Here is a 15,378-nt window from a genome sequence, read left to right on the forward strand (position 1 = left end):
CTTCAGTATCTCCCTCTATCTCATGACCCACTAACACTCTTTCTAAAGGATCTTTGGGCACAACTACTTGTGATTCTACTATGCGATCAACCACAGTAATAGCAGACAAATCTTCATAAATAGAAGGCAATTTTAAAGCGCGGTAAACATCAAATACCTCAACCTTATCATGTGCCCTCATAGTTAGTTGACCAGCTTATACATCAATAAATGCCCTACCCGTGGCCAAGAAAGGTCATCCCAAAATGAATGGAACTTCAGAATCGGGTTCAAAGTCTAAGACCACAAAATCTACCGAAAAAATCAATGAACCTACTTGCACTAACACATCTTCTACCAACCCCTCTGGCCTAGCAATGGATCTATCAACGAGTTGGAGAATAACAATGGTTTGTTTTGGACTACCCAACCCAAGCTTTTGATACAAAGATAAGGGCATCAAATTTATACTTTCCCCCAAATCACACAATCCCCGGGTATGAACACTTTGCCCGATTTTAATCTGCACAGTAAAACTACTCGGATCTTTTAGCTTTTTGGGCAGTCTATTTTGGATCCTTGAGCTGCACTCCTCAGTAAGTGCTACAATTTCATATTCTGTGAGCCTCCTCTTGCAAGCCACAATGTCCTCCACGTACTTAGCATACTTCGGGATACCCTGCAAAATGTTAACCAAAGGTAGTTAATGTGAACCTTTTTAAGGAGAGAGAGAAACTTACCGAATCATTCATCTTCATTCTTCTTTTTCAGCCTTTGTGGAAATTGAGGTGGTAATTTCTTTTGAGGAATGGGTACCTCAACATTAGAGATTTTTACTACCTCTTCCACCTTCTTTTCTTTGTTACTTACCTCAGTATCTCTCTTTTTTGGTGTTAGTTCCTCTAATTGTAACCCACTTCTAGTACCTACCATATGCAATTGCTTTGGGTTGGGCTCAGTATCACCGGGTAGCCCACCTTGGGGACGCAAGTTCAACGAATTAGCCACTTGCGCAACTTGTTTCTCTAAATTCATTTGGGACATCTAGATGTTTCTGATGATTTCATCCTACTTTTCTATTCTAGCATTTAATTTAGTCCTTATTTTAGTCATGAGCTTTTGGAGTAGCTCCTCATTGGTCATCTCCCCTTTTGGTGCACTGGATTTATTCCTTGGTTAGGATTTTGGTATTGTTGCCCAACCCCTTGAGAACGGTATTGGTTATCCCCTTGCGCCTGATTTTGGTTTTGGTTCTCACCCCATGAGCAGTTAGGATGGTTCCTCCAACTAGGGTTGTAAGTATTGCCATAATTTTGTTGAACTCCACCCCTTTGCACATTTCCACATAATTTATGGAATCCGGGTTTGCCTCACATTGCCCGGTTTCATGAATTCCACTACCACATACCTCACACCAATTGGCTGCCTGTTGTACAATGTTTACCGGTGCCTGATTTAGAGCCATCTGTTTAAAATGTAGGGCCATGTTATGTTGCATTGGATCTAATTTGGCATTTATGGCAATAGCTTGATCTACATCTAAAATCCCTACAGCCTTTTGGGTTGTGGTTCTAGACATTTCCCCCTCATACCCTTGGTTCCTTTAAGAAAGTTTATCAAGTAAGTCGAAGAACTCTTCACTTGTTCTAGATAAGGCCTATCCACCTGCTGCACTATTAAGAAGAGCACGAGCATTATAGTCTAAACCCTCAAAGAAAGTGTGAGCAAGTACCTCATCAGTTTGCATGTGGTGTGGGCAAGCATTCAACATTTGTTTGAAACACGCCCATGCTTGGTACATGTCCTCCATTTGATTTTGAATACAGTTTATTATCTCATCCCTCAGCTTAGCAGTTTTCTTGGATGGAAGAATCGACTTAGGAACTTCTTTGCTAGACAATCCCAAGTAGTGATGGAGTTTGGTGGTTCAGAATCTAACCAACGCCTTGCGGCTCCTAATAATGAGTATGGGAACAACGTTAGCCTCACATAGTCCGATGAGACTCCAATTGGAATGTATGTATCAATAATATCTACGAAGTTCCTAAGATGGATTTGAGGATCCTCATGGGGGAGACTAGGGAATTGCCCATTAGAATGGAGGATCTGTACCATGCTCTGCTTTAGTTCAAATCTACCCCCCGATGGAGGTTTCCTAATACTAGATTCCAAATTGGCTGTGACTGGGAGTGCCATATCACGTAAAGGCCTTGCTGGGATTACAGGAATGACAGGGGGTATGCCTTGGTTATTCCCATTCCCTTCGTTATTCGGGTTTCCTTGGTTGTTCACATTTTCTGGGTTATTTACGTTGTCTTTATTATCATCCCTGATGTTCCCTGAAAGACCTAAAACCAGTTCTCCTTGTCCTTGCTCTATACGGTTCCTTTTTCTACCCTCTCGTAGAGCTTGTTCGGGTTCGTTGTATGGTTCGACAAGTTCTCCTTTCCTAGCCTGACTTGAAAGTTGAGTGCTTGCAATAAACAAGCTAAGATCAAGTAATTAATATCTAAATAATCTAATTGTAGAATAAAGAAGATTGAATATAAATCAATTTCTAAGTCCCCGGTAGCGGTGCCAAAAATGTGTTGCTCCCCAATATACACACAAGTGTATGTGGTCGCGTAAGTAATATAGATTCTTTAAGAAATGAGTTATCGTTCCCAAGGGACTTATGATCAACTTATATTCACTTAGTTCTACAACTAAAAGTAAAAAGTAGCCTTTTCAAGAGTTGATGATTTATTGTATATCTACTAATAATTATGCACTAAATGAAAGTAACTAATTGTGAACGACTTTGATATACTGTTTCAAGCAAGTTAAAAGCAATTCCAGGGTTGCAACATATAATGAATATTATGTATCATATTATTGGCTTAGAACTAACTTCTGTTGTCAAATTATTGGTTTATAGGGTTGATGATATGATCCGGGTTATACGCCTCTCGTTGTCTACCCCAATTAGCTATCTAACTACATCATTGAGCTGGGATAAATAGACTAACTGGCGAGCATTTATATTTCATCCTATATCGTAACCAAGCAAGGTGTTCGTCTGCGAGTCACTCCTGAACACTAATCACCTAAATTTAATGGATGGACCGAGCTCTCTATATTCTATGGTCTATCTAACCTCTCCTCTCCCAATTTTAAGATTAGACAATAGATTTATCTTATGGTGCACAAACATAAAATACTAAAACAAGAATATAGAAGTAACTTGTATTGAAAACCAAAAATTAATTCAACAACCTCAAATAATCAACAATCAATTCATAGCTACAACCCCAGAACTAGGGCGTTTAGCTACTCATGCTATTAGAAAACAAGAAAATACAGTTGTTCATGCAATTTCTATAAAATAGAAGAGTTAAAGGATTAAAACCTATTACAAACTTGAATTCTTGCTCTTGCACACTAAGTCAAACGTCGAACCATAATTATGTAGCCCTAAGGATCTATTTATAATAGTAGGAAAAGTTGGGAACAAATCCTACTCAAATTAGGAATCCTATTTAATGTTTAAAAGTTGGAAAAGTTAGAAAAAATAGGACGTGTCGCGCCTCCATCGTGCCTAACAATCAGCTCAGAACTTCCTACTGTGGCGCGGCATGCCTAACAGAGCGCCAGGAAAATGCCTCTGAATGTTGAGGCTTGGCGCGTCGCACCTTGCAGAGTGCCAGTCAGGCACATTAGAACTTTGGCCCTTGGCACTTGGCGCCTAGCCCTGGGGCCTTCATCCTTAGTCAATTTCTTGCACGTCTTTTCTCCTTCTTTTTTCGTTCCAACTCCAATTCCTTCGAGAGTTCTTGAAACGATTAATCATGTGTGTAAGTACACAATCATCACAAGTATAACAAAAATCAAGCTAATAGACTCAAGATCATTCCTCAATTCAAGAACTTTATGGGCAATTATTGACAACTTAGGCATATAAATATGCCTAAGATCAGTGGGCCTCACCCCATCACAAACAAAAAGTCATTTGTCCTCAAATGCAAATGAAAATATCCAAAAATAAAATAAAGTAAGACAGAGAGGGAGATAAAGAGGGGATCCTATCTATGCAGTCGCTCCATCTGTCTAGGCATCAGTACCCGAAACTATCTCAAAAGCATCAACAGTGCCAGGCCCACTAGGAGTGGCCACCTGCGAATCTGCCCAAAAGGCTTGCACAGCTGCATAGAACCCCCGACCCCATGAAGGAACATTAGGGTTTCGTGGAATAGTTCAAATGGGCTTCTGACAAGAATATGCATAGAATTCCTGGGCTTCTTTGCCCTTTCCTGTATCCTCCTTCCCACCAGATGTGGGAGGCTTCGTAGCTTTGCCTTTGGATGCATCTGCCTCAACATTGGTGACGATCCTCTTTCCCTTCGTTCAGGGTGGCCTGTTTCCACCAACAACCTTAGGTTTGGCCATGTATACAAAATATTTATGCCGAATAATATGAAATTGAGATGCTAGGCGGCAAAGTAATCCAACTCCGAGCAGAAATCATCACCAAGAATACCCTAGAAATGTGAAAATATAGGAACTAGCGTGCGGGTGTGAGTTTGGGAAGACAAAAAGTGAGGAAAAGTGAATGAGTTTGAAACTTTTAAACCTTTGGCTTGAAAAACCGTCCAGTTCTCGCCCATTCGGTGACATAATTAGTGCTCGCCGAGCCACTTGGCGGCACACCGAGCCACTTGGCGGCACACTGAGTTGTCATTTATTTCACCAAATTTTACAGGACCTCCAGTTATTGTGGGGGTCCTAACATCGGTCTCAGTCAGGATCGCTTACATGGTCGGCGGCTCGCCGATAATTGCCTGGGCTCGTCGAGTTTTACAGACTCTATTTTGAAGATGTCTTGAGTCAAACGAAGGTTTAGATAGCGCGCGCTGACCTATTCAGCGATGCGCCGACTGGACCTTGTAATTCACCAACCTGCAATTTTCAAACACTCTCCACACTTTATCCTACAAAATCAACACACCATTATTTCTAAAACAAAAATAAAGCAATAAAAGGGTTTTGGGTTGCCTCCCAAACAACACCTTAGTTAACGTCGTGTCATGACGCAAGTCACCATTCAAACCTCATTTTCGGGGTTAGCCATAGTCTCACTAGGTAACCCCTCTTTATACTGTGAGTAAAGACATGGCAACACTTGGCCTATTTGGGCGTCTTGTAGCTGAATGATCATGGAATGGGAGGTCGTCATTTGATTTAACATTTCAATATTCTCTTTTATCTCATTCAACACTCTATCTTGTTTCTCGATTTTGTGTATAATGAGTGAGAGGACCTTACCATTTTGTCCACCCTCATGCTGCTTTATCTTTTTACACTTGCGAGGGGCAAGGTACTTGCTCTTCTTTTTAGACCTTACTTCTAACTTCATTACCTTCTTGGACAGATCATCTAGCTGAATCAACAATGCAGCCCATTCTTGGTCCTTTTCTGCTTCCTTGTTGGCTTTAACCATACCATCAAGGCATTAGGCTACCACTTCATAGGGTTGTTTTGTCAAACACCCTGTAAAAAGTTGATTAACAATGCTTCTATTTTCAGGACCAATGCCTCTATTGAAGCATTCTAGCAGCAATTTATCACGCATCCCATGACGTGAGCATTGTTGTAGTAATGCCTTAAACCTAGGCCACATCTTATGGACAATTTCACGGTACACTTGTTTGAACGTTAGGAGGTTGTCCCTAAGATTCAATAATTTTGAAAGGGGGTGATCTATTTGATAACCAAAATTACCATTCACACTCATCGTCCCTGTTGCAATACACAAACAAGCAAAACACAACTAAAAATTAAGTAAGTAAACTATAACAAACAAGAACAAAATACTACTTAACTAAAAATTATCAACTAACACCACTCCTCGGCAGCGGCGCCATTTTCATTGTTTGACGTAATCAAAGACACAACTTTCAAATCAAGTGTCAATGATTGCGTGCAGTAATATAACCCAACTGAGTGGGTTGGGGTCGAGTCTTAAGGGAGCAGTTAGTAGTCGAGAATCAAATAGAAAAGTAAAATTTAGTTCTAATCAATCATAGCTATAAATATTTACGAATAAAAACATACTAAATCTAAAAGTGACATGAATGTCAATTATCAATGGGGGGTTTTGTATTCAACTAGTGAACAAAAATAGTGAAAATAAAAGATGTGAATTAGGGGGACGAGATTCTTGGGATGTGATAGGAATTTGGGATAAGTTAAACAATCGGATAAATGCTATTGATAGTAAATTGCTGAACATTTGTAACTAGGCTAGACTTTAGTTGGGGTAAATTCTCTCTCGAGCAACTTACCCAGAATTAATTTGGTTTCTCTCGAACACTGAGTTGCAGCATTTAAGCACAACCTCGCCTTAGTCCATTCACTCTCTCTAGCTGAATGTGTGGGAAAAAGCCTAGGATTCACTCTTTCGTGACCCAATAACCACCAGCTATCGATTTAGTAGTCTTGGTTTTAAAACCTCTCTCCCGAGCAAGACAAAAACACAAAGATGAAATTGTATTTGCAACTACAATTTCATTAAGTTCAAACACAACTACTAAATGAAATCACATTTAAACAACAAAAAGACTATCAATGAGCGTACCCAACAGTAAATTTAACCCATATTCACATAATCACACCCCAAGCATTTGGGTTTTAGCTAGACATGAGAAAGAGATAGAAGCTGATACAAAAAAGTGTTTCCATCAAATGGGTATGAGCGAAAATGTCTTTAAACATGTCTAGGATGAAGATTCTTTGATACCCACTTCCAATCTCTTGGAGATGAAAACCTTCAAGCTCAAGAGCAATGTCTCCCCAAAACTCTAAGAACTCAAAATCAAATATTCTAAGTCTCAAAATTCTCTACAACTTTCTAAATTTCTGGATAGATAGCTACAAAATTAAATGGGTATTCATAGTTTTTGAAGATTTGTGCTGCAAAGGACCACTCGGTGCAATTAGTTGGGATCGCTAATGCATTCGGTGATCCGCCTTTTGGTCTGCTTCATCGCCTTTCAGCTTTTGCGTTCAACATCTTCGCATTCTGGATCATTGGGCGATATAGTACTGCTTCGTGGAACTATTCGGTGATTCGCCGATTGCTCGTTTTCATCGCCGACTTGATCTTTTCCTTCAGGGCTCAGCACACTGGAACATTAGGCGAGATTAAGGCCATTCGACGACTCGCCTAATGCTTTAGGCGATCCTCATGCCTTCTTTTCTTCGTCTTTTCAACCACCTTGTTCCTTTTTGTGAGGTAGTGTCCATGCTTTGCCTCAAACTCCAAATACCTAAAATTTAAGGATTTACATCGGTTATTGAGACAAAATATGCATTTGAGGACACTAAATCTATCAAAATAAAGCCCTAATGAGTCCAAATTGTGGACTCATCAACCACCCTTGCGCCCGAACTGTCAGACCACTTTCCTTTCCCGTTCTCGTTCTCGTTCTGTACTTGTTCCTTTGAGTTGAGCTTTCATTCCCTTCGCGATACCAATCAGCTAAACCTTCGTAAAACATCGAGATATCCTAATATATCCTAAAAATGTCTCTTAATTTCACTTTTCAAATGAAAGTAAGGATTAAGAGTAAAGTTTGAGAAAGTCTTTTGAGTCAATTTGAGAAGTCTTTTACAATTATTTTTAACTTGTTTTAAGGCTTGAGTAAATGAGTATGAGGATGAGGAGAATTGAGTTCATTTTTTCAAAATTTAATACTTTTACATTTAAACGAGAAGAAACCTTAATTTCTAAATGAGTTCATGAGGAGTTTTTGAGCATTATTCTCTTTCAAAAGAGCTTTTGAGTAATTATCTCAAATTGAGGATGAATTATGTATATATATATATACATATTATTGGGAAGAGTATTGAGCACTGATATGGGGATGAGTTCGGACAACTCAAAATCGTCATAAACCATGTATGCCAACATGGGTAAACGATCATACTTTTTAGATAATTCCTTATTGCTTTTAAGCATAACTTAGTGGATCCACTTTGTTGAGGATTTCTTATACTCCGGCAGGGTATAAGACAGTTCTGGCAGCGTGGTCGAGACGCTGTATCATCACATAGCTCATAGTGATGGTTGTCGGTTAGAGAATCAGCCAAATAAGAGCAAAGAGTTTACTATTGTATTTTTATATTCATTGAGTTATTATATACTATTTAAAAATATTCCTTTATAATGCATCTTTATTGTTGCTTTTATATTGAATTGAGTTGAGTATCCTTGAGTTAAGTTGAGATGAGGTGATTATGTCCTTCCTTTTTACTAGTTCAAGCTTATGTCTATACTTTAGAGTTCCCCTTGCATGCTCGTACATTCAATGTAATGATGCCATTTGTCCTGCATCGTTTCATGATGAAGATACATGTATTCAGGGTCATCAACAGACGCTCCGTTGGTACCATTTGCAGTTCTAGATTTGCTTTGGTGAGCCTCTTTTCTTCTGAAGGGCTTCACATTTGTATTTCAGTTTTGTTAGGATGTCGTGGGTCTCGCCCCTACTTCCATCATAGTATGTTAGAGGCTTCATAGACAGTAGTTGTTGAAGAGTCTTTCTTTCATTTCCCTTGTTGATGTTTTAAAGGCTTTGAGTTGAACACTTGTGTTCAATTGAGTATTTCTGATTCAAACTATTATACTTTATGATATCCTTATGATTTGAGTTTACATTGAGTTTCTTTATTGATGATTAAGTCTTCCGCTGAGTAATGAGCCAAACCAAGGGTGTAACACTTCGAGAACTAGTAGGCTAAACTAGAGCTTGACATGAGGGTTAGACTTAGAGTCGTAAATAACCCCCGATACTCAAAATATAAGTTTTTGGGTTAGAAAATCAAGGTATGATTCCCCAAGGAAAAACCATGGGTCCTTGAGGAGGACCCTTTAAAACTGCCCTAGAAGCTGCTTGGGCATTCACCCACGGAGGGGACCCACGCCTTGTGGGAGAAGGGCGTAGGTCAAGCCTGCAAAACAGGCTCTCTGAACCCTGACCCACACTTCACCAGCATGGGCCGTGGGTCCAACTACGGTCCGTCTATGAGGGGTCGTGGGTGAGGCTTGAAACTGCCTTTTGGCAGTTAAGTGTAGGGGCGTTTTGGGGTTTTCCAGGTTTAGTTAATATTAAGTAAAGTCATTTTACACTAATTAGACTAACTATATAATGATTTTAGACCCCCAAATTTAGTCATCTTCCTCATTATTCCAAAATCCCAAATCAAAACCAACTTTTCCCTAAATATTCTCTCTCTAGAACTTCAAGGAAGAAGAAGAAGGAAGTTGGAGCTAGGTTTGAAGGAACAAGGGTTTCTTCTAAAATTCATTGGATTTCATAGCTAAGGTATGGTATCTCTTCATCCATGTATAGAATTCATCCATGGATCCCCTTCATAAACCCCAATTTCGAAGCTAGAAATCCCAAAAATTAGGGTTTGACTTCAATCTCACGGATTCCTTTCAAATTCATTTTTACTGATTGAATTATGTTTTATTATGGATATATTGATGATTTTATATGGTTTTATGGTGAATTACCCAAGAATCCATGAATTTGCCTATTTTCCCAATTTGGATCTCAAAGTGTGGGAATTGATTGATGCAAGTAGAATATGATAGAATTATGCATGTAGTAATTGAACTACTTGAATTATATTATCACCCATGTCTAATGTACTAATTCTAGATGTGTTGATGGAATATGACCTATGGTCCTTGAAGGGCAAAGTATGAGAATTGAGTTGGATTATGAGATTTATGTATATGCTTTATGAACACTTTGAGAGTAATGTGATTATGATTATGATCTTGTTGTGTGTTGTTGAAAGGTTATTCTCATTTACACACCTATGTTTGAATATGATATGTTGTGAAAGGCTTTCTCACTATATGATGATTCTAAGGTTGAAAGGATATTCTCACCTATTGAATCTATGAGCTATCTTATGAATTATGTTGGATTGAGTGTCTAGACATTCTTCCATAAATATGAACTTAAGTTAAGACTTAATATGTACTCCATGGGAATTAATGCTTAGCACTAAGTGTATATTGTCTATGAGACTGAAGCTTTTACACTAGTTGAGTCCAGTTTCCAAGGAAAACTTTTACACTAGTTGAGTCTGACTTTCCTAATGGGTTCCTTCTACCTTAGTTGAGTCCGGGTTCCCAAAATATGTATCTCATGAGATGGAAACCTTCTACCTTAGTTGATTTTGGGTTTCTAGTAGCAATTTCCTTATCCTATAAACTATGTGCCCTCATAGGTTATTAGCTAGTGGATCCATCTAAGATAAAATTACCGATTCTACCTTAGGCAAGTCGACCAAGCCTTTTTGGCGTGGGAGTCACCGAATTCCATGTTAAGCTCACATGGTCTATGTAAGTTAAGGCTAATTTACCACAACAACATTATGAACAAGAATATGAATTATGAACTATGGTTACTCAGGAAGCTTTACTTAGCATGGGTGGGATTATGGGATCTTATTCATGCATTACACAGGTATACTTTGAGGGTACTTATGGTATGTTTCCATTATGTTATGATGATCTATATGTTCAATATTCTTATGATTTATGCTTTTACACTAATCTTCATGTTGATCTTAAACTTGGTAAAGTGCATACTTTTCAACTACAATGTTCTTTTTAGCATGTTTTCAAGGCTTTTATGCATGGCTATTATACTTACTGCATTTTTGTACTAACCCGTATTTGTTATATACTTTTCCCAAGTGTAGGGTGCGGTTCTTAAGGCATTCATCATCGGAGTTCAAGTTTGGATTTGACTATTCTCCTAGCTTGTGGTGAGTCCTTATGATTTGAGGACGGGAGTTTCATTTGTAGCTTTATTTCTAGTATTTCCTTTCGGATTATGTTGTATGGTCTATGCCCCTTTCATTTGAACTATTGTAATAGATGGATATGCTGAGAGTCTAGACTTTTGCTTTTGTCTTTTATGAAAATTTTAGACTTGGACTTGAAATGCGTTTTTACTCTTTATTGTTCTATGCTAATGTTATTATATGCTAAGTGGCTTACATGGTGCCTTTCGGGGTTCTGTGTGCCATGTTACATCTAGGGGGTATTCCTGGGTAGGAACAAACTTGGTAATCAAAGCACAAGGTATATAATGATTCTAGGATGATGTGTCATAAGACACGTCTAGTAGAGTCTTGTTCATAAGTGTGAAACGCGCCACATTTATTAATGAGAGGCTACAAGATGAGTAGGAAAATCCACTTCTTTCATTACTCTTAAGTTGTGTGATAGAGTTTAACTCTATACGGTCTTTCTTCTAACCCTTATTTGATGGTTTACAAGATATGACTACATGAAGGGTTTTTGCAAGAAGGATTGAGAAAGACAATGTGAATGAATGAGCTCCTTCTCAAGTTCCACAAGCTTTGGTTGATCCTTTGCCTATGTCGAATGTGGAGGTTAGGTTGGATTTCCAAATGTTTGCCCAAGCTATGGCAAATCAAGTTCAAGCCATGACGGCCCAAGCTAATAGATAAGTTGTAGCCTTAGTAAACCCTAATATGAATTTCGCGGCTTCTAGAGTGAGGGATTTTCCAAGAATGAACCCCCCCCCCCCAAAAAAAAATTCATGGCTCCAAAGTGGAGGAGGATCCTCAAAAATTTGTGGAAGAGGTTTATAAAGTACTTGATATCATGGGGGTGACTTCGGTAGAGAAAGAGGGGTTAGCCGCTTACCAATTGAAAGGTGTTGCTCAAGTATGGTAGAATCAATGGAAGAGTGGTAGGCTGGTAGAGCGGGTCCCATAGAGTGGGAAACATTTAAATCGTTATTTCTTAATAGGTTCTTTCCCTGGGAGATAAGGGAAACTAAGGTGGAAGAGTTCAGTAACCTTCGTCAATGCGGTATGAGTGTGAAAAAGTATTCTCTAAAGTTTACTCAATTGTCCAAATATGCTCCGACTATGGTGGAGGATTCAAGGGATATGATGAGTAGGTATTTGACGGGTGTGTCCAAAGTGGTATGAAAAGAATAAGAATGTCGTACGACAATGCTCCATCATTATATGGATATCTCACGTTTTATAGTGTATGCCCAAAAAATGGAGGATGAGACACTCCAAGAAAAGAATAGGGAGGTGAAAAGACCAAGGACCGATGATGGGAACTTCTCCAATGCTAAGCCTGATTGATAAGGTTGACCAAGGTTCAAACAAAGGTTCTCCAACCAAGGCTTCTCTAATGCTCCAAGGGTCAACAAAGATAGGGTGTCCAACTCTAAACCTCAAGGAGGTAATGTTAGTTGTTCTTATGTTGCTAGATCTACTTGTTAAAAGTGTGGAAGAATGCATGAGGGTAAGTGCCTAGTTGGCACGAATGGTATCTATAGGTGTAGAAAGAGTGGTCATAGGATGAGAGATTGTCCAATGCTAAGGTTCAAGGAAGAGAGGGCAATCAAATTCCTCCTAGTGGTTCAAACTCCAATGCTCCTAAGAAAAACCGCTTCTATGCTCTTCAAATCCGAGGTCGCCAAGAGATCTAACCGGATGTGGTGACCGGTATGTTAAAAAGTTTTTCTTATAGATGTATATGCCTTGTCAGATCCTGGTGCTACTTTATCCTTTGTGACACATTATGTGGCCATGAAGTTTTATATGCTTCCCAAATTGTTATTAGAACCTTTTTCGGTTTCTACCCCGATGGGTGAGTCTATGGTGGCTAAGAGGGTTTATAGAAGATGTCTCATTTCCTTATCCCATAGAGTTACTCTTGTTGACTTTGTAGAACTGGACATGTTAGACTTTGATGTGATTCTTGGTATGGATTGGTTGCATGCATGTTATGCCTCTATTAATTGTAGGACTCAAGTGGTTAGATTCAAATTTTTGAATGAGCCTATCTTAGAGTGGAAGGGAGGAAATTCTATACCTAGAGGTCAATTTGTGTCTTACCTTAAAGGTAGGAAGATGATCTCGAAAGGTTGTTTTTACCATATGGTTAGGGTGATGGATATTGAGTCTAAAACCCCTTCTCTAGAGTCGGTTCCGGTAGTTAATGAGTTTATGGAAGTTTTCCCCGATAATTTGCCAGGTATTCCTCCCGAGCGGGAAATAAATTTTGGTATTGTCCTTCTTCCGGATATGCAACCTATCTTAATTCCTCCTTATAGAATGGCTCCGGCAGAGTTAAAAGAGTTGAAGGAGCAACTAAAGGATTTTCTAGATAAGGGTTTTATTCAACGGAGTATCTCTCCATGGGGTGCTCCGGTGTTATTTTTTTGAAAGAAGGATGGGTCTTTTATAATGTGCATTGATTATCACCAATTGAACAAGGTGACCATAAAGAATAAGTATCCCCTTCCAAGGATTGATGACTTGTTTGACGAACTTCAAGGGGCTAGTTATTTCTCTAAGATTGATCTTCGTTCGGATTATCACCAATTTAGGGTGAGAGGGGTTGATGTTCCAAAGATGGCTTTTCGAACTAAATATGGTCACTATGAGTTTCTAGTAATGTCCTTTGGTTTGGCAAACACTCGGCGGCGTTCATGGACTTAATGGATTGAGTGTTCCGACAATATCTTCACATGTTTGTGATAATGTTTATCGATGAGATTTTGATCTATTCAAGGAGTGAGAATGAACATGTGGACCATTTGAGAATTGTATTGTAAGTTTTTAAGGACTATCAACTTTTCACAAAGTTTAGCAAATGTGAGTTTTGGTTAAGGTCCGTAGCATTCCTTGGTCATATTCTGTCAAGCAAGGGTATTGAGGTAGATCCTCAAAAGAGGGATGTGGTCAAGAGTTGGCATAGACCTCTAACTCCTTTGGATATTAGAAGCTTCTTGGGTTTGGCTGGTTACTATAGAAGGTTTGTTGAGAGATTTTCCTCCATTGCCTCTCCTTTGAGGACCTTGACTAAAAAAAAAGCTAAGTTTGTGTGGTCGGAAGCATATGAGAAGAGTTTCCAAGAGTTGAAAGATAGACTTAATTCTTATCTGGTGTTGACCTTACCTGTAACACCCCGTATCCGAAAATAGAGATTTCAGATTTCTGGTGTTACAGGTGGCACTCACGAACACCATCCACGGACCGTAGATGGACTCACGGTCCGTCCTGCAGGTTCGTGGTTCGTGACAGAAAACTTCCCCAGAACTCAGTCAGAAAATTTGGCTAAGTGTTGACCCACGGTCGGACTTACGGTCCGTAGGTCAGGTCACAGACCGTAGTTCGTGTCCGTGGATCAATGCCCCAAAAGCCCACCTTCAGTCCCGAACTACGGTTGACCAGAACGGACCGTCATTTGATCCACGGTCCGTAGGTCTGACCGTAGATCGAAGGTTAGCAGCCAGTTAGCTGAAAATTCTGATGGGTCAACTTCAGATGGTCATAACTCTTAGAACAAAATGAATTGTGTGTCCCATGACCTATGGTTAGATAGATAATTGAATTATCTTTCCAACGCCACCGAGTTTGCTAAATTTTGACATCCGAGTAAAACGTTATGGCCGTTTTAGTGAAGCCCTGTCGGGCAGACTCGACCTACGGACCCAATCGACGGACCGTCAGTCAGGTCCGTCAGTCACTTCGACAGCAGTTAATTCAGGGGTCATTTGGTCTTTTCCTATTTCGTTTAACCCCTTAGATACGTCGTTTAAATCCTAAATCAAGAGGTTTTAATCAGTTTAAGCCTAGAAACATAACTAGAACTTACCTAAGTTAAATCATTAATCAAACTTAGAAGAATTAGAAGCAAGAGAGGAGAAAAAGGTCAAGAACCCTAGTTCAAGAACGCAGCGAGGTTTCTTCAGTTCCAGCCCTGAAATCGAAAGATTTCTCCGTGGAATTCGTCACCAGGTATGTGGGATTTCACTAGTGGGTTCCTTTCGCCCATTAGGTCCCTAGAATTCAGTCAGATTCTTGATTCCATGATTATGAACAAACCTAGGGTTTCTAGAATTACAGCAGATCATCATGAATTAGTTATTTAAATGTTCCAAATCAGATTATAATGTTATTGGTCAGTTTATCGCATGAATTTTAGAACCCTAGCTATGTATTTCTTTAGTTCTTGAATAACACATGCTAGGTTAGATATTTCAGTATTCAGTTTTACATGCCTCAGTTTATGAATGCATCATTATCAGATTAATTGTTGCATTCTCAGTTTGCATGTTCAGTTTTGAGCTATCCAGTATTTACAGAAGCTCAGTCATAATGTGTTAACCACTTAATCTATTGGGAGTAGCATAATACCGAGTTGGACTAGGGTTTCAGCGTACCCATATAGTCCAGAACTACGAGCCACGTAGGTGAAAGTCCCCTCTGTGGGCAACATCAGTTTAGTGATCACGCCAGCATGCCTCTATACCTCTGGTAGGGTATATTGGGTCCTCT

At 39.3% G+C, this 15,378-nt stretch overlaps 1 protein-coding gene across 1 annotated transcript; it reads right to left on the bottom strand.

Annotated features, from left to right (window-relative positions):
* Positions 1–235: 235 nt before the first annotated feature.
* LOC125858865 (uncharacterized) lies at positions 236–1,014 on the bottom strand. Its single transcript, XM_049538649.1, has 2 exons — positions 850–1,014; positions 236–658 (listed from the first exon to the last, which is right to left on the bottom strand). The coding sequence occupies exons 1-2, from the start codon at positions 1,012–1,014 to the stop codon at positions 236–238; spliced, it is 588 nt and encodes a 195-aa protein (XP_049394606.1).
* Positions 1,015–15,378: the final 14,364 nt, after the last annotated feature.

This window comes from Solanum stenotomum, chromosome 3, assembly GCF_019186545.1.
Source record: "Solanum stenotomum isolate F172 chromosome 3, ASM1918654v1, whole genome shotgun sequence".
NCBI lineage: Eukaryota > Viridiplantae > Streptophyta > Magnoliopsida > Solanales > Solanaceae > Solanum > Solanum stenotomum.

Excerpts from the sequence above, each read along its gene's own strand:
- LOC125858865 (XM_049538649.1), bottom strand. The coding sequence starts at position 1,014 with ATGAATTTAGAGAAACAAGTTGCGCAAGTGGCTAATTCGTTGAACTTG. Across the intron at positions 659-849 it reads CAAAAAAGAGAGATACTGAG|GGTATCCCGAAGTATGCTAA; the intron begins GTAAGTAACAAA and ends AACATTTTGCAG.